This window comes from Macrobrachium nipponense, chromosome 15 (genome assembly GCF_015104395.2).
Source record: "Macrobrachium nipponense isolate FS-2020 chromosome 15, ASM1510439v2, whole genome shotgun sequence".
NCBI lineage: Eukaryota > Metazoa > Arthropoda > Malacostraca > Decapoda > Palaemonidae > Macrobrachium > Macrobrachium nipponense.
In genome coordinates, this window is record NC_087208.1 from 63057985 (window position 1) to 63078244 (window position 20260).

At 35.4% G+C, this 20260-nt stretch overlaps 1 protein-coding gene across 4 annotated transcripts; it reads left to right on the plus strand.

Moving 5' to 3' along the window:
• Positions 1 to 1838: 1838 nt before the first annotated feature.
• LOC135195014 (receptor expression-enhancing protein 5-like) lies at positions 1839 to 19481 on the plus strand. Of its 4 annotated transcripts, none has more exons than XM_064221290.1 (5): positions 1839 to 2111; positions 16593 to 16693; positions 17074 to 17205; positions 17410 to 17606; positions 19040 to 19481. In XM_064221290.1, exons 1-4 carry the CDS (start codon positions 1934 to 1936, stop codon positions 17602 to 17604), a joined length of 606 nt encoding a protein of 201 aa, XP_064077360.1. In that variant the 5' UTR covers positions 1839 to 1933; the 3' UTR covers positions 17605 to 17606; positions 19040 to 19481. The 4 variants fall into 4 exon arrangements, with proteins under 4 accessions (XP_064077360.1, XP_064077362.1, XP_064077363.1 ...); XM_064221292.1 differs by lacking the exon at positions 1839 to 2111 and adding an exon at positions 2253 to 2719; XM_064221293.1 differs by lacking the exon at positions 1839 to 2111 and adding an exon at positions 8973 to 9059.
• The last annotated feature ends 779 nt before the right edge of the window (positions 19482 to 20260 follow it).

A 20260-nucleotide genomic window follows, 5' to 3' on the forward strand; every position in this document is an offset into this window, starting at 1 on the left:
CGCGCACCGTGCCATTGTTGCGATTAGAATAGAAAAAAAAATCACACTCGCGCTAAACCTCTGCTCAATTTGCGTGGTTACCAGAAGATGGCTGCCCTGGTGGAAGACCACCGAATCAGATAGCTTCTCTAGATATTTACCCTCCATATGTCATCCACCCTACATTCATCAAACATACCAAAATTGCAGCCCTCTAGCATTCTTTATAAGATTAAAGTTAGCAATGGAAGTTTCATGGGCCGAGCCTCATACAGCATAATACCGAGACCACCGAAAGATAGATCTATTTTTGGTGGCCTTCATTATACGCTGTACCGAAAACTTCGGTGCATGTTTTACTTATTTATTGAAAGTCCTTCACTATCTGCGTTTTCACCATCCATTTCACAGCCTATCAGCCACGCTATCAGACAATATTCATTCTCATTCTCTTAAAGAAACCCAGATTTTGCGGTTCTCTAATGTTTAAAATTCACTTTCCCAGACTTTACATGTCAAATATCTTTTATGTGACACATGTAAACCAGTGATCTTGTAACAGTTGGGTATATATCATTAATCATATTTTATGTCACGATGGAAACGTAACACCATATGACGAAATTTCAACGAGTAGGTCGTAATAAACTCAGCCGCTGAGACACACATCGAAAGGAGGAATTTACATCAAGCCTCAATTCTAAGCCAATCAATATCCTTACATCAAGTTTTCTATTTACGTGACTTTAAATGCATTCGGTTCATTCACCTGTCTTGTGCACTCTGCCTGACTTACTACCATCAGGACGAGGCTATCGTGTGCACCATTTTCGTACCACGCATTTTACAGATAATACTTATCTAAATGCACTTCCTTCTTTATTGCATGTCCAACATCGATTTAATCTTAGACAGTTCAGCATCTGAACACGGTACACCATTCAAACAGAGCATTCATTTGTGTAAACCACTGTTAACGTTTGAATCCTTAAGCTTTTTCTGGTATCACTTACAAGTATAAAAACCTAAAGAACCCTACCAATATCTAAAGATTTATCGCTAATAAGTAGGTTCAAACATCACTTACTTGGCCCACAATGCATCAAGAAAGGCGTGGGTATTCTAACTCGGTATATTGTGCTATGGTTAGGTTTGTATATATAACTTAGGAAACAAAAACTCTTCTTCAATATTTGGTAAACACACACACACACACACACACGTAGCGAGATTTTGTTTACCTTATGTGGAAACGGTTCAGTCTGAAATAAATAAATTATTCGATAATACGTCTTAAATGAATGAATTGCAAGAGGTTGCGCCATACAAACGCATTATACAATATTAAATTCATCTTTTAGATTCCAAAATTCTACCTGTCAAGATCCCTGAGTTCGTTTGCTGATAAACAATCAGTACCTATGTTTTTTATCCCTAAAGTTTCGTATGATTTGCTACATTTCTTATATCTTTGCCTTATTAGCAATTTACTGCAATATGCTGAATTGTATAGTAAATAATATTTTACTCACAGACACAGAAAACCTGTTTTAAGCAGTTTATAGAGTTAATGTATCACCTAAAGCGGTCAGCTGCCAGTGAACAATTTCATCAGACATTGGTACTAGACTTTTCTCTCATCTCAAATATCTATGATAATAATAGCCTTTCTTCTCGCTTACAAATTAGGCATTTACGTGAAAATATAATGGTTAAAATTACTACTTATTTATATTTAAAACCTAGAAGACAACTTTCTATCAAATGTAGGAACTATTAGAAAACTTTTATAAGTTATCATAACGACACCGCGGCCGCGCTAGTTGAGACCAGAACCTTTGGGCAGGCGAAGGGTAAGTTCTATAGAATCCTGCCGTCCTACAACGTACAGCCGGGCAAAGGTATTTAAGGATTTTGACTTTCCTAACATACTTTTAACGAGTCTTCCTCCGCTATGGACGCTGCAGGTACAAGCTCTGTAACTAATGAGGTTACAGATGGAAAATTAAGGAAAAAGACCAAAACAAAGAAACAGAAGAGTGTTTTCACCCTCGCAGGAATTACTGGGATGGTTCAAGACTTCCTTGTTTGGATCTTATCGTCGAAGAAGAGAACAAAGAAGTTGCTTACTGGTAAGTGAAATGTATGTAGTAACGTTATTTTGGGCAAAAATACATAAAATGTTATTAGTAAAACTATGTCACTTCGAATAATGGCGCCGTGAGGTTTGTCTTTATTTCTTTTTCTTTGTTCCGTTTTCTTTGGGAGTTGCGCTTACGCCCTTTGACCGGCCATGTGACAATGACTAAGACAACCGCTAAATAAATAATAAGCATTCAACTTGTACAACAATCGACGTTCGTCGATAAAGACACTTTCCTGCAGTGAACGGGACACGCTTTATCAGTGTTCTCTGCCAAATAAGGGCACAAACCTCCATTTTATTGGAGTCATTATCATCGGAATCAGCCGTTTTCTCTGATGGTGGAACCTCGTTCGTTAGCCGAGTCTTTCTGAGAGAAGTCGCTGAAGGAGGAGGTTGTCGCGCGTCCGGGAGTCGTGTATGTGAACCTCTTGCTTTTTTCCGGTGTCGAACTTCTCGAATTGATCACCATGGCTGCGAACCTGGAATACTACAAGGAACAGGCGGTGAAAATCCTCTACCAGAAGAACAAGGTGACTGAGATCTTGGCCCAGATTGAGGCGAAGACACAGGTCAAGAGAGAATACATCGGTTTAGGTGACTTCATTTTTGTTTTCTTTTTGTGTTCTCTAAATAAGTTGGGGATTGCCATTACACTTAGGTATAGCGACTCAGAAGGGCGTATGGCTGATGTGACTTTAATTTAGGTCGGTTTTTAGTTCTTGGTCTTTCGCCAATGTTGGTTTTCAGAGGCAGGATACTACGACGTTGTTAATGCCCTTATGTAATATTGGTATCGTAGTAGTTTTGGGACGACTTGGGGCCCTAAATAGGCCTATTCTATTTTAGCCTATGGAGGCATTTTACGGCTTCTAAATAACCCATAGTTTGTATGACATGCTACTACGGCTGGCATGGACCTAACTAACCTACCTAGCTATAACCTACCATTGATAACCTCAGCCAAGGCTAGCCTAGTAGTAGGTGCCCTTAGCGACAGTGGCTATTGGTAGCCCTCCGCCCTCCACCTCTCGTACCCCCTACCCCCTCCTACCTTCTCCTTCCCCCACCCTCATGAGCTCCATGTGGATTAGGCCATTAATTGATTATTACCATTGATTATATCAGCCTTAGTCTTTGTGTAGCATGAGCACCTAATTTACTAATATGAGCCTTTTGAACCATTCTTAGTGCAGCTGAGAGGCTTTCCTCCTGTTACACCATTCAAACCTTCTTAATGACCGTCTGCTTTTTTTTTTTGCAGCACTGAATGACCTCATAGGCCCCACTGCTTGGTCTTTGGTCTAAAATTGTTTAGCTATGTTTTGTAATATTCTATTGAAACTTCCAAACCAATTATGTTTCCTGTATCTTGGCCTATCCTGTGGTTTATGCAATTAGGTTTTGTCCAGGCTAGCCTATTACCTATTGGTGAGGTAAAAGTGTAGGTGATGGTAATTCAAAGGAAGAGCTCCACATGGAGATAGGGGATATGCCTATAAGATTCAGTAAAGGTGAGATAATGCCTATAGGGGTTAGGCCTATAAGCTTCATAGGCAAGATAACTTGAAAAGTTTCGGAGCGCGTACATTTTAGTTGGCCAAGAGTATCGTCTGCTAGATAATTGGCAGACGAATACAAACAAGATGGCGAACATATGTTTTGGCACAATTTTTGGAAATTTGTGAATTAGGTTCGGTGTGGTGGAATGGCGCTGCGCGCCTTTATCCACATTTTTAATGATTCTTGGCAAGCTCGTATGTTCTGCCAGAAAAGAACGGCATCGCTAGACGAAAACAGGAAACACTGTTTTCGTGGCCCTATTTGGAAATTCGTGAATTAATTTTGGTGTGGTGGTATGGCGCGTATCCACATTTTTAATGATTCTTGGCAAGCTTGTATGTTCTGGCAAGCAAAAATGGCATTGGCAAAAAAATAAAAAAATAAAAGTACCTTACTCTAAATTGGAATTGTTGGAGAATTACTCGAAATTGGAATTTTCAGAGAATTCTGGCCACTTTTCATGAGAGAAACAAGCAATTCACTCTCATCAGTACACAATTTCCCTAAGTCTAGATGAGTGACCGGATTGGCGGCGGCAAATTGAAGATGTTCGGGATAAGATACAAACACAACCATGTTGGGAATCCAGGAGAGACTGAGGGAGGTCACGAGGTCGTCAGCTGTTTTAGGTGGAACTACTTACCTTGGTGGAGGGATTATGGGCGGGGCAAAAGGTGTTGCGCTGCCTGGCCAACTAAACTGTAAACTACCCTGGCCAATACAACGTGTCCTGATATTCTTTTATGCATAAAGACAGGGTCTGAAGACTAAATTTCTCTCCATAGTTCAGTAGTCTAAACTAATCAAGTTAGTCACATGTACTATCACATCATAAACACCCTTTTCTATATGTCAAAAAATTTCATTAATAATCATTATGGCCATGCAGAGCTCTCACTTAAAATTACTCAGAACTCAGAAGGCTTGTGCTCAATATTGAAGCGCCCCCCCCCCCCCCCTCCCCAGTGAATGAAGTTAGATTAGGCATATTGGGGTCTGGTTAGTCATAGGCTAATTCCTCTGAACTATGTACATCTATACAGATGGAAGAGACATTGCAGCAGGGATAGGCTACATCTTAACCTAACCTAGGGCACTGTACCTAGACCTGACCAGCACAGCTGTAGAAATGGGATGAAGTGAAAAAGAGAGTTGTGCATCTTTGGCCTATTTCAACAAGGATTCATCATATCTGGGGAGTCGTAACCCCTCTCCTTGCATAAAATTGTGTGTAGGTGAATGTGTGTGCATCTGTTTGGCAGTGTATGGTTCTTTTTCCAAATTGAGTGGGTGTTCCCAACCACATTCCTTAATACAAAAGCATACTAAAATGTTTTGTAAATTTACTGTACATAATCTTGTATTTGAACATTTTTGCCAATTCTGACTTTCAAAGTTCTTATTGTTTGGTGATCAATGAGTAGGGCACCTAAACAGATTTTTGTCCCTGAACATTTTGGGTAAGGATGTCTGGTATAATTTCATCCAGGGAGAGACATGTTACACGAGAAGGTGATCATACATAAAAATGAGGGAAAAGAAAATAAGATATATTGTACCTGCAGTTCAGGAGACATCAGCAGAGCTGAGATAGATTAGTTCCGCAATTACATGTTTGGGGATTAGAGGACATAACTTCATTAGGCCAACTATTCCATATATTTTAGTTGCAGCCAAAATGAAACGCCTTGCAAACTGAGTATAGTACTAAACCTGATATGACACTGCAGCAGCAGCCTGCCCAGTATTGCAAGCAAAAACAGCTAGGGGAAGTAGAGAATGCAAATGCTTGTGATCGTAATACATTTTATGGAACAAACTTAACGAACTCACTTTATTACATTAGGAGTAGCAAAATCAACTTTGACGTATAACATTAACTAACCAAGGAAGAACCCGGCATCCTAGGTTAGGTTAAGTAGGGTAGAATACATCTTTGTATTTGTATTTCATCCATTTTATTTTTCCATATCCAGAAATACTAATTTCCTTATGAAAAAAATAATAATTGCATGAGGGTCCCATATATTTTATGCTACCAATTTGTTGTTGCCAGCTGAATGTAAAAAATCAATCATAGGAAGATTGATTTGCAATTCCAGAATACAGCATAAATTAAATAAAAACATTTGCCTGTCGTCCCCAAGTTGTGAAATGTTCAAGCCCTATAATTGACTTGATAGGCTAGAACCAGAATCAGTCCTAATAGAACAAATTTGGATAGAAATTTTTAAAAACTGCAGACGTGAAAAAGTACTTCATATTAGTACTTGTATATGCGAGGAGAAATATGAAATAAAAAGGTAAAATTGACACTTAATTACAATGGTAAATCCTAATCGAACCTAAGGTGCACATTTCTATCTGGTAGTGTTTCTGACCGGCCTTCTGGGTCCCTTTCCCTTCAGCAAAAAATTGTATGCTATAGGATTTTATATCCTAATCTTTCATAGTATAAAATGGACATGACTCTTGGAACCCCCCTCCTGGCTAAGGCTCAAAACCTTAGCAGAAGTACCACAGTTGTAATTACAGAGTTGCATGCTAGTCTAACATGATATAGTTGATTGGATCTCTTGCTCTCCCTAACCCCCTCAAGTTTTGCATACCCTTAGCTTATTCCCTTACAGTACATAACGTTGGGTGGTTGAAGGCTGAGGTTCATCAGGTGGTGTATAGTTAGTGATCATTTATTAAAAGCCTTTATTCTGAGGTTTTAGGAACACAGCCCTATGGCGCTAGTACTGTTGTGATGTACCTCCCTAAGATTTGTGAGGGACTGTCAAAGCAGTTGATCTGTTCAAAATGCCAGCTGTTCATGAGAAATTGAGTCTTCATACATTTAAATTCACTCTCATCCCACCCCTTAAAACATTCAATAGCAGCCTCATCATGTCCAATGGTATTATTTAGTTTGATTTCAGAAATTTTAATTAAGCATAGCCCTGTATTAATGTAGCTGGTAGACCTAGGTTTTGCATAGCCTGGTTACAGTAAGACAATGTAGGAAACCTCCCACAAATCTTTCGTTCAGAGGGACCACGAGACCATGGTGGGAAACCAGACGTTAGGGATTAGGAAAAGTGGATAGCACTGATAGCGTAATGAAATACAGTATACTCAGAACCTTATTTTGAGAACTTCATTTGAACTTAGTTTTGAGTATATTTCATGATTGCTATCCATCATTGGATCAGCTTTCCTGGATTGCCTGAAATGTTGAGTAGTTTTGGTCTTGCAAGATATTACTTTAAAATTATGGTTGACAATTATTGCCTTTTTACATGAATGTCTTGCATCCAGCTGAGCAATCTTTATGCTGATCTTGCAGCATGGGCCTTAAGTAAGGAGTTTTTTTTTTTTTTTTTTTTTTTTTTTTTTTTTTTTTTTTTTTTTTTTTAATACCATTGTCATTGATTTATTTACATTGAGGGTTATCAATAACCATAGGCATACACATTTGGAAATTGGTGGAGATTTATCAGATATTTAGAAAACATATCTTTTGTGTTAAACAGTTATACAATATATTTAATGAATTTGTGGGGTAGATTGCTACTAAAATTTGCCGACTCTTGATACTGTTCGGAAAAAAACGAAAAAAACAAAAGTGTTGCTGCACATGTAGTACAATGGTTTTGTGCTTGGTGGTTGTCAAACTGAACACAGTGTACTGTATCTAGTTCTTTTGAGCATCTTTGTTCTTTTTATTTAAACTTCTTCTAGGTTAGAATAGAATGTCTTTCTTCATTTGATTAGTTTAGAGATATGGCAGTATTTTAACAACAGTACAAAGTAGGAAAAAAACTGATCCTGCTATGATGCTAGAGGTTTAAGAAGTAGGATTTAAGAATTAGTCATCTTCGTTCTGGTACCTTAGGTACATTGGGTCATTTTGTTAGTCGTCGTAGATGAGAATACCTGGCAAGTATCCCAGATAGGTTTGGGCATCTAATAGATAGTGAATTTTACCTGGGCAGTTTGGAATTTGAGAGGAATGTCTTCTGGCGTTGCAAACTTTCTTGAGAGTATTTTTGTCAAGGCCGAGTGTACCAGGGCCATTGGTTTCGACATTATTCTGTTTAGTTTACTTGTGGGTATTGAGGAAATTCTATCGGTTGCAACAGTGTCTTATAATTGAACATTGTGGTTGGTGGTGAAGTTTTTACAATTGCTTCTTTGATACTGACCTTGGAAATATCTGACAAGATGTGCCATTTTGTAATCTGATACCACTGCAAACATATATGACAGAAATTTATACCTGTAGTTATGATAGGATACCATTTTGTTCCTAATATTGTAAAGTATTGTGATTTTTTTTTCTTTTTGGCATTGTCATCTTGATATGATTTAAGTAAACAAAAATTGTAAGAATATGATTTAAGTTGATAGGCCTTCCTTAAGTGTTGGCTTCAGACATTAAATAAATTTCGTTCAGTTTCAATTTACCAATTTCATTCAAATTCAGATAATTTCTTTTAATATTCTCTTTGCATATGAGAGCTGTATTTAGTTTATGTTGATACTAATTATGTGGTTAGGTATGTTATGAGATTCATAGTTAATGATAAATTAGTAATGTTACATTGGAAAGCTCGCCAGAACAGGCAGCTGGTTTGTCCTTAGATTATTTAGGTTGTCGTACTAGGTCTTTTTGTCAAGTCCACCTTCTTATAACGCTGAATCTAAATTAGATGTTTGCATTAAATTTCTACTATTATTGTAGTTTTGTGCAACTCCATAAACATGATTACGTACACTCCCATACTTGACAGTATATAGTGTTTCTTTATTCTTGGACATTACGTATACATAATTGTGATAAATGAGCCCTTCAAGAGATGCGAACCTATTGCTTTTACATGGTAGCTATCAAAATTGTACAACTGTCATCCCTTTTGGGTCCTACTTAAAAGGTTTAGTACTTTTTCAACGGCTGCCTTAAGTTAATATATGAAAGCATATGAAGCAATGTGTCACAGTTCATATTTGCTGGTAGTAACAGAATGGATGTATGTACGTACTTCAATTTGAACATACATTGTGGAAAAATGTAAAGGAAAAAAAAAAGTAACTAAAAGAAGATTTGGAGCACATTAATTTAAAAATATAAGACACTGATATTCAGTAATGTCAATGTTTAATGGTCTTGGGAGTGTTTTGCGCTGTGTCAACTGCCTAGTGGTTTTGGTGTAGAGTAGTGTTTTGTGTGCACGGTAGTTTAATCACATCAGAAACTACGTTCATGAAGACACACTTATAATTCGCTTTAAACATTCCAAAGAAATGGGAGTCATCAAGCACCTTATCCTTCCATTGTGGCATTGTTTAGAATCATTGGCTCTAAATTTAGAGCTTTCTGGCGTCAACGGTAAGTTTTCCTGTTGTCCCTTTTGCTTAACCTTTGAAAACCTTGAAATTTGTTACCCCATCTTATATAATTGTCTTTTATGGTTACTCCATTAATGATAAGCAGCTGTAAATGTAAAGTACTGTACTCACCATATTTATTAAGTTAGCATAATAAAGTGCAGAGTTTTAGTGACTGAATTGATAAGATAAGGATTCTGTACAAGTATTTCTTCTTGAACCTAGGATTGTCTTCAGCATTTTAGAATTGTGATGCAGAATCTCTCCCTTTAGTTCTTGATAGTAATATAGTTTTATATATGTCATACTTATTTAATTGGTTTTGATATTTATTTGGAAGGGTATGATGGGTGATTGTTCAGTATTCTTATTATATGCTTAAGAGGATTATAGGGGAATTATCAGTGGGAGTGACCTAAAATGGCTTAGCTTAGGATGGATCTCTTGGTATAAATACCACCTTTTCTGTAACTTGTCATTCATTACCTACTTGAAGAGAGAGCGAGCAGTCTCTGAAATACGTACAGTACTTTCTTTCTATATTTTGGCCATTTTATGGGCTGTATATATGAACAGTATACTGTGTAAAGGGGTGGCGTAATTGAGTACGTCTTAATGAAATATGATTAGAAACTAAAAAGTGTCCCAGCCACTGAGCCTGGCAATTGATAATATTCAATTGATGATACATGCCAGGTTCACTGTGAACTTCATAAATGGCTTGGCATCAGTTTCAAAGTGGAGCGACCTTGATTAACTTGTATCTATGTGATCTTATCTCTTAGTGTTTTTTTTTCTTCTTCTTCATCCCTGTTGTGGAGTGTCGCGTTTTAATGAATTGATAAAAACGCACTAATACCAAATGTGTAGACTACATGAACTAGGTGCCTTTTTTAGCTATATTGTTTAATTTTGCAAATATTGGTTTTCTTTACATTTTTTATTGGTTGAGTAATAGTTGATCTAAGGTAAATGTATCTGAAGTAGGTATTAATTTGTTATTGACAGATGTCTTAAGTGAACCTTCTTTAGTTTTATAAAGTAACATTTTGTTGAGAAGTCTTTCGGTTTTAATATTGCTAGAAAACAAGTACCTACTTTATAAGAACCTTTGGTTTAGCCTTCTTGGGTTTAATACTACTGTATATTACTAGTCAAGGAAAGGTTTGAGCATCATTAAATACTATTAAATTTTTCTCCAAATCATGTAGAGCTCTATCTGTATGACCTTGAACCTTCCTTAATGTTGTCCACTGAGCCTTCCTCATTTTATGGAAGATTCTCTCTCTCTCTCTCTCTCTCTCTCTCTCTCTCTCTCTCTCTCTCTCTCTCTCTCTCTCTCTCTCTCTCTCTCTCTCTCTCTCTCTCTCTCTCTCTCTCTGTCAAATAAATTTATGATCAGTCACTTATTACATGCTATTTAGGATGAACATTCACTTACAGGCTCATTTTATGTACAGTAATAATGATTGAAGTATAAATTAGAGCAGCACCACAAAAGCATATAATGTACATTTTTTTTTTTCTAGAGGTGAGCCTTATAGAACAAGGTTTGGTTAGTTTGTGTCTAATGCTAAGCCTCTTTAGTCATGGATAGACAGCTTTTGCAAGTCATCCTGACTTTGAGGGGAAAGTTGCCTAAAAGCATTTTTTTCTTATTTTACTATAGCATCTTTCTCTTCACAAATAAGCTAGGTTCAGTAATACGTCTCTTTATGTTGTATTTCAAATGTCAGTGCAGTTCTTATACTTGAACTGAATCCACTTTTTCAATATATTGCAAATTTATGTACGGCATCAGAACCAGATTGATTTTGATGGCTAATAGCTTGTAAATAGTAGTAGGGGGCTGGAAAAAAATTTATTCACTTTTTCCTTGTAATCATCTTTTCTGATATGAAACTGTAAATTTAAGACATACACTACATTTCTATGAAGTACTATTACCTATATGGTAGTTTTGAATGTATGAAACTGCACAAGATAGCCATGGTAAATTTTGGTGTAAAACTGAATAGGAAAATTGGATGTAATGTGCTGATAGGTAAACACCGCTGTTAACTGAAACTCTGTGATTTATTGTGCTTATGGCGCCGATAACCGATTATCAGCCCCATGAGAACTCGGCCCGTTATGGCACCATAAATTGCCAATTTTAATAAAACCAGATCACCTATAACTGGGGACTCCTGTATTCTGCAACCTCATCCCAAAAGTCCCTCGTGACTTTCCTTATGCCTTCAAGCTTGGAATTTTCTTCCTACATGTGGTTTTCCATATGACCTGAAACTGTCCTTTTTGAGATGCTTGTCTGTCATTTTCTTAATGTTCATGTTTAAGACCTAACATTCTTCCTCCTCCCTCCCCCATTTTAATTTAAAGGGGGTGTTGCTAGACTTGATTTCTTCAATGTACGTATTGAATCTGGTTTCAGTAACAGAATCATGTTGTAAGACCTTAGTCCTCCGCACAGTTGATTTAAATTTAATATTATCCTCTGGTTAACCTTGCCCTTTTGGTTTTGATATTCTTATCAAAACCAGATATGGGGTAGCTGGTGGTTAGATAATTGTACTTAACACTTTTCAAGGTATGTGATGTAATATTCATACAAGTATCGAGTGCAGTGTAAAATCAGTTCTCATGTATACATTTCAGTTGTGTTTTTATTACTAATAGATCATTTTACTGTACTTGAATGCTGCATTTAGCAATAAGTTGGAAACTTTGGTCATTTCATGTATATTTTTTATACAAAAGTCATTAGGAACTAAAAAAAGCTATTAACTAATAACAAAGCTTCCATTATATAAATAAAATAGGAAAAATGCCTAAATGTGGTAAAATGCAGATAAGAATATTGACAACCAACATACGTGTAGAGTATACATAATAAATAGCAGGGAAAATTACAGCGAAAGGTCTTGATACAATAATTGTTTAATTGCCTGCTCACACTACTTTGTTCATTAATGCATTGTGTAATTGGATAAGCCTACAGCGTACTATATGGATAGGGTATACGTACTTGTAAATACATACCTGGCTTAATAGATGAAAAAGAAAAAAAAGTCGTTAGAATTTTAAACAGTATCCATAAATATAGAGAAGTTAACAAGAAACACTCTCTCTCTCTCTCTCTCTCTCTCTCTCTCTCTCTCTCTCTCTCTCTCTCTCTCTCTCTCTCTCTCTCTCTCTCTCTCTCTCTGAATCATGCCAATAGAGCTGTCATTCTTAAGGTGATAGGTTTATCTAATAGTTGAAGGCTGTTGAAGGTATTGCCCGTTAGTGGCAAGTAATTTTAGAAGTCTTGGCTTAGGAAGTGGTGCCAAGATTTGAGGGGATGTTGCCTGTTTATTTTTAGGGAATATGGTGTACAACAAAGATTTGATACTTTGCTTATGTGAAACATGGTTTAATTCTTGAATTTAATTTTAGTTTGGATTAAGTAGGATGATGCAACACTGGGGTGATAGTATAGCAAATTTTACTGATTTTAGCAACCAATATACAGAACAGCAAACTTTTACACCACTAGATTAACATAGTAGGCATTTGGCAAGAAAAGAAAATTCTCTCTCTCTCTCTCGTGTTAACAACAGTTAAATATGGATGTGTAATTCTCGGTGCAAAAGTGATGTAAATTATGTAAAAGAAGTTTGTTTTTTGGCCAGGTAGCTCCTCCAGTCCAGGTCGGTCAATAGTGCTGAAAGATGTTTACAAGCATTGAAGTATATGTAAAAAGAAGTGTGATTTCTCTTACTGTCACCTTTTTCATATGAATCATATATGGTTGAAAAGCTGATGAAATGGACTCAATCTTTATGTTCACTGTATATTATCAGTCGGCTCCTTCTCCGATGAAATCTGTAAGAATAACATTGACGTAAACTTATTGGAAGAAAAATTTATCAGTGTAATTTTTTATGCCACACCAAGATTCAGCAAAATTCTTCTTCTTTATAATTTTAAATGATCTGTTATTGTAAATGAGATATTTATGAATGTTACAGTCAAATATAATTAAAATCTCAGATAAAACTAACATAAGAAAAAGCAATATTCATTGTATAATTTTAACTCATCATTCAAGGTACAAATTTAAAATATTTTATACCATGGCTAATATGATACTTATTCTTATCAGTAATGTTACGCATGTTTCAATATGGTGCCGATAACCGAAACTTGGCCTTTATGGTGCCATAAATCGCTGATTTTATGGCGCTAGACATGTGCCATAAAACTGGATCGCCATTAGCCAAGTCCCCCCCACCCCCCCCCCCCCCCCCCCCCCCCCCCCCCCCCCCCCCCCCACCCCCCCCCCCCCCCCCCCCCCCCCCCCCCCCCCGATAACCGAGGACTGCCTGAAGAGTATTTTAGAGTATTTTATTGTTAATATTCATGATCTCGGGAGGAAAATCAAATTTTCCTGTGTTCTCCTGTCAAATTTTTCCATTTTTTTACTCTGAATTGTTCTGCTTTATTGCTGATGACACGAACTGTAATGCAAAGCAGAAAATTAATATACATAACAGATAAGGTGAAATTATTATATGGCTAATAATCTAATAATCTCTATACAGTTATACGATTAGTATAATTATAGGGTATTTGTAATCCAAATATTTTGACATGAAATGTCTGCTTTTTAAAATAAGATACAACCCTATGAGATGACACATGAGAAAATGATAAAAATAAATGGTAATCCTAATTAACAGATCAAGAGTTCATGTATTTCTTCTCTTTCACACTGTGTGTGTGTGTGTGTGTATGTATGTATATTTATGTGTGTATGTATGTAGGAGAAACTAACCTATTTACCACATCTGTAGCCCACAGTTACCTTTCACAGCTAGCAATTTCTCATGCTGATTGGACATCAGGCCATTGCTAGGAGCAATAATGATACGAAACAATTCTGTATTTGTACAGTAATTTGTAGTTTACTCTTGTGTTTACACCACTTGTTCTAGGGTGCAAACGTAGAGGAAAACATTCTTGGGTAAGGTTGGCATTAAAATGTTGAAGTTAACAGTGCTCAGTCTCTAGAGGTTTTCCTTCTTGTGTTAGTTGTAATATCAGAGTGTATGTTCCTCCTATCTATATAATGTTTCCTTGGTGTGCAAATCCACGGGAATGTTTTGAATGTGTAATGAAATGAATTGGTGTCGAAGTATTGCAATATGTACAGACAGTGTTTAAGTTGTTCTTTTCGTACTTTGGTTTAATGTGTAAGGTGATGTGAAAGTTGTTGAACTCTGATTTATTATAATGTCCTACTGTATTCAAATAATGTGCCTTAATGAGTAGCCTGGATAATGGGATTTCACCGCATCCTGGGTGAATGGGATGAGTTTTTGGTAAAATTTGCTTATCTCAAAGCATATATTTATGTCAGAGGAGTGTTTGTGTTATTTATGAAAAATTATGTAAAAAATTAACCAATGTATAAAGATAAGGAAAAATTGTTTAGGAAGCCAAACTTAGCAAATTAGTATAAATTTTGAGAAATATTTCCAGTTAAAGTTTAAAGTTGAAATTGTATACATAAAACAACAGAATTGAGTCTTAAGTACTGGAGTGAAGATGAATAATGCCTAAAAGGCATTTAGCTATAAAAATTAAAGTAACATACATAGTGCTATTTTTTATGCTTTCACATTTGAATGTTTAATTGAATATACTATATCATTATTGAAAAATGGATGGTACAAAAATTTTCAATTTAGATTTATTGCTGTTTCTTTTCAAAGTGAAATTGTGGCAAACAGTTTTGTATACAGTACTATATATCCTTTACTTTTTGGGTTGGGGCCGTAGTAAATGTTGGAATTATAAACTGTGGTATTTAGAGTGGAGTCGAGTTTTAGAATGCAATAATAAATAAGTAGTTGTACTCTTGAACAAAGTAGTCTTTAGGTTTTGTAAACAGATGGTCATAGTCCTGATAATGAATAGCTCTTTTGTCATAGGGCAGTACAGCACTCTAGAAAGATAGTTTTTGTGTCAGCAAGGTTCAACTATTAGATTTAATTTTAGGTAGATCAAGTTAAAGTTACCAGTCTTAAGAGGCAGAGTGAGAGGTTACATAAATATTCCGCTCTACTGTTTGAAGATTAAAAGATATGATTATTTCATATTATTGTACTTTGAACTCAAGGTTCAAGTTCTTCACATTTTTATCTGGTTATCAGAAGGCAGATTATTTTCTGAGATTAATGAAAAGGTTGCTAATAATGGCATTTGAATTAATGAGAGTTTCAATATTGTGCCCTACCTTAATAGGATATATAATATTAACAATTTATTGAACACTGAAAAGTTGGACAAGCTGCTGTGTACAGTAGATTATGTGTAGGCCAACATTTTAGGACATGGTCAATTTTGGTTATCACTCAATATGATGGTGCAATTTTTCTTATCTGTGATGAAAGCTAGCATTGTTATTCGGCTTTAGTCAGACAGTCGTCCAGGGTGTTCATGCAGGTGACTGTGTGAGAAATCTGTCGAATTGCATCTAGTACAATGTCTCAGAAACCGAAAGATAAGAAATCAGGAGAAAGTATGGTGTTTGAGGATTATTTACGTTGGGTTGTGAAGGACATTTCAGAGGATACAAGGCTTTCTAAAGTGTTTAAAGAGGAACATCTACCATTTTGGAAATATGGTGAGAAGCTGGCTGGTTGGAATAAGAATTATGTAATATTCATTGGATTGTACCTAACATCACTACAGGTGTATACAGTGATTTTGACATAGTAGAGTAGACATTTAATTTTTTTTAGATTCTTGCAAAAGATGTGTGCACCAATTTGAAATTTAAGCTTAGAATATGAACTTTTGATGCCCGTGGAGTCTTTGACCACACGAGTTAATTAAAAGAGTATCCATTGCATTAGGAGAATGTTTTCTGGCAAAGTTAGAAGCACAGGATACTGTATATCTCTAACATTTTTGATCAAACATTATTCTGGGATCTAGGCAATCCTGGTTTAATATGGAATTTATTTTTTCAAGAAATAACAGCTCAACTTGTGCAAAATGGAGGCAGTCAGCAGACCTATTGTGGACTATGTCTTCATACTACATTACAACTAAAGTGCTACTATTCTTCTCAATACATGGCTCGACAACCTTATTTTGTGTGTAATCTTTTGGTAGCCTCTGAACACCAAATCTCCTCATCTGCATTTATAATTGATCCCGGTATACTCCATTGACAAATCTGTTTGCAGTTTTGTGGAGTGGTTATGTTTTTCAAGTTCTTGTCTGCTACTTGAAGTACATGACTTGTATGTGGCACAGTAAATTTATTTTTGTTTACTTTTTTTCTGAAATATATATTACATATTCCAGTTTGGGTACTGTATTGGTTAAAGGCACAAAATAGTACAATACCTGGAAAGCAGCTACTTTGGGGCTAGCATTATCATTTGAGTGTTCGGTATCTGAGATTTCTGCCAAAGTATTTATCTTTATATGTGTATTTAATTATCTTTTAGTTTAATTCATTTTATGGTTATTTCAGGTGGTGTTGTTCTACTTAGCTTGTATCTTGTCTTTGGGTATGGTGCTCAGCTGATTTGCAACTGCATTGGATTTATCTATCCAGCCTACTGCAGCATTAAGGTTAGTTCACTTTGAACTGTTTTTAATACTAAGAGACTGAAATTACCAATAAGTTTTTGTATAATTTTTGGAAATAGTACTCCGGTCATTTTACAAAGCCAATTAGAATGATAGATTGTTGGCCTGCACTATTATCAGATCATCTTTTACTTTATATATATATGTATTACAATTATCCTGCCAGAAGAAAGTGTTAGGAATAAATAATAATTTTTTAGCCATGATCTTGTATAAAATAACTGTTACATTGTGTTCATCTGTACAGTTACTCTAGAGAATTAGTCATTGATGTTCTTTTCATTTGCAGCTTTGTAGTAAGTTTTGACTTCTTACTGGACATTTTGCCATGTAATTCATATATTTTATCTCCTTTTACACAGGCCATTGAAACCCCAAAAAAAGAAGATGACACCAATTGGCTCACATACTGGGTAGTGTTTGCTCTCTTCTCTGTCTGCGAGTTCTTCTCTGACCTATTGCTCTCTTGGTTCCCCTTCTACTGGTTGGCCAAGGTAAGCTTAAGAACATGTTTTTGAAAGAAGGGGAATGATCAATTTGAAAGTTCTGTGGACATATTTTTATTTATTGGATTGAACTCCATTTATACGTACGTATACAGTAAACAGTTGAATATTTTGCAATGTTTGATTAAATTTGGTTATTGGCTCTGCTGACACTAAGTCATGAGATACTAATAAATTTCTTCTTGTTAACAGTGCATGTTCCTCGTCTGGTGCTTCCTTCCCATGTCATGGAATGGGTCTAACGTGATCTACAACCGCATTGTCCGTCCAGTCTTCATTAAACATCAAAAAGAGATTGATACTGTCATGGGCAAGGTAGCTGACAAAGTTAATGAGCTTGCAGATACTGCCACTAAAGTTGCTGCAGATGCTGTCAAGAGTGATTAAAGGTATACTTCTAATTATTTGTCCTGTTTTGGGTATCTTGAAAATAAGTATTGTCCTTCATTCACTAAAAAAAATCTGAACCATTAAATTTGCTTGTAGTAAAATTGATGGTTTCATTATGCAGTAGTCACCAGGTTGTAATTTACAGAGGCACAGAGGGTGAACTAAAGAATGCAAGGAAGTTCTCAAATATATGACAGGTTCATTATGGGGGATAAATTTTTTATCACAAAATTACCAAGAAAAATAAACTATTACTCTGCATAAGAAATCAAAGTTTTGTCATAATGCCTAAGAGCCAGTAAGGAGATTGAGTTAAATATTACATAGAAGGAACAAGGATTCTAACCATATTCAAAAAAAGTTTTTGAAAGCTATATATGCTGTATTCACATTTCAATATCTTCCAATATCCTATTGTTCCCTGCAAGATATGATTGTTTTGGGGCACAAAAGAGTAGGTATGTGAAAGAAATAATAATGACTAGGAATACTTCTCTTTTAAACCATTGAGAATTTTGGCTTTATTTCCTAGCAGTGGTTGTTTGTTTGTTGTAAAGTGCAGTAAATTACCTAATGTTAGCAGTTGTAAGAACAGGAAATTTTGTTTATCAAAATTGCTGCAAATAAACCCATACTCCATTTTATACCATATTCTAACAAGCATTTTATATATATACACACACACACACACACACACACATATATATATATATATATATATATATATATATATATATATATATATATATATATATATATATATATATATATAAGATATAGATAGATAGATATATGTACTAAAATTTATTTTCTGCAATTCTAGGAATGCTATAAAATCCATCAAAATTATGATACAAGAAATACTATAACTCAGACAACAAATTAAAATTTTTACTTCACATTATATAAATAATGGTAAAAGACTAGAAATCAATAACAGTTGATGCCTCCCCCTGTAGGCATTGAAGGAAATGCAGTCAAAACTGCAGCTACTATGATTAGGTTCGGTGTTAATTAAAAAAAAAAAAAAATAAAAACTAATACTTTTATAATTAGGGATTGAAAGTTGCCCTGTATCACTTAATGTCTAAAAAGTAACAGTTGCTCACCCTTGAGAACCCATTCCAGTGTTCATATCAAGAGTAATGTCACCCTCAAATGTGCAGAAACCTTAGGACCTACTATCTTTTGCTGCATTTTATTTCTGTTAGTTTCTATAGTTCCTATCTGAAAGGGTCACATTCTTTTGTCTATGATAATTTCAGTTCATGTATGATTGTCAAACTGTTTTACCAGTATAAAACATGTAGTTACACAAATGCTGGAGTGAAGGCTAGTGGTATGTGTTGGTAACTTTATTAATATGACTAAATGACAGTAGTATACATTTTTAAAAGGACACCAATCTAACTCTTGATACTTTTCTTTTCAGAAGACCAAAAGGAAACACAGAGTAGGGGGCTATTTAGCTGTAGACTAGTTAATTAGGATATTGCTTGTTATAAAGTCATGCTGTTGAAGGAATATTTTATGTATATATTTGACTATTTGCTTAAAATTTTTATGCATGTGCAAGACTAACTATGTACTGTAGTCTAGTCAATTTTCAAGTATTACATCTAGTAAATTTTCATTTTTATATTTATAAGAGAACATGAGATTTAAGGAATCCTAATAGTTTGTTCCTCTACTTGAAAGAAATTGAAGTTATTTTTTCTTGTGATATTTCTGTTTGAGCTAGGAATGTGATTGCTGGGGCTTTGGTAGCACAAGTATTTGCAACAAAGACAGAGCTAGAAGAGATCCAAATATTTCTTTGTTTTTATAAAGCCATTTGATGTATACTTCATAAGAATAAAACTCCCTTTTTTTTCCTCGTATTTTTTCTTGTCCTTTTATGGTCATAGATTACATAGTATATACAGATCTGTAAATAGTAATTTAATTGAGTGGTATAATTTTGTCATGTTTAGCGTGATTTAGTGCAGATTAAATAATTTTATTATTTTCTTCCATGCATTATGTAACATAGCATTGTGTGCAAGATTATATATTTTAATCATGACTGGAAAGTTTTCAAAGTAATTAATGGGCTTGGGAAATCAATGTATTTTTTCATGAAAAATTTCAAGTATTAGTTCTTTGTAATGTCATCTTTCCCACTGTTGTCCCTATATTGAGGGGTCAGTTGCCTGATGCACCTTCTCTACTGCCTTCTATCAAAGGCACCATCCTCCACCAAACCTCTTCTCTCCATATCTTCCTTCACTTTATCTTGCCATCTAATTCTGTCTCCCTCTCAATCATCTTCCTCCAATAGGTTCCTTCTAAGCCCTCTCCACTCCTTCCTCATCTATCTTCAACACATGCCCATACCACCTCAATCTAATGTATATGTATGTTCACTTAGCCAACGGCCATACCATGTTGAAAGCACCGCTTCTCGTCAATCTAATGTATATGTATGTTATCTCATGCTTCCATAGGCCCCTTTTTTTTGTTGGGGGGGGGGCAAAAATGACAAGGGAATTTTTTAAAGGTCTCTACAATTGATGATAAAAGCCTTTTGATAAATTGGTTGTATGAGAAAATATCCCTGAATAAACACTGGAGCATGATATATTCTGTCAAGGACAGTAAAGAAAAAATTCAG

Excerpts from the sequence above, each read along its gene's own strand:
- LOC135195014 (XM_064221290.1), top strand. The coding sequence starts at position 1,934 with ATGGACGCTGCAGGTACAAGCTCTGTAACTAATGAGGTTACAGATGGA. Across the intron at positions 2,112-16,592 it reads AACAAAGAAGTTGCTTACTG|GTGGTGTTGTTCTACTTAGC; the intron begins GTAAGTGAAATG and ends TGGTTATTTCAG. Across the intron at positions 17,206-17,409 it reads CCTTCTACTGGTTGGCCAAG|TGCATGTTCCTCGTCTGGTG; the intron begins GTAAGCTTAAGA and ends TCTTGTTAACAG.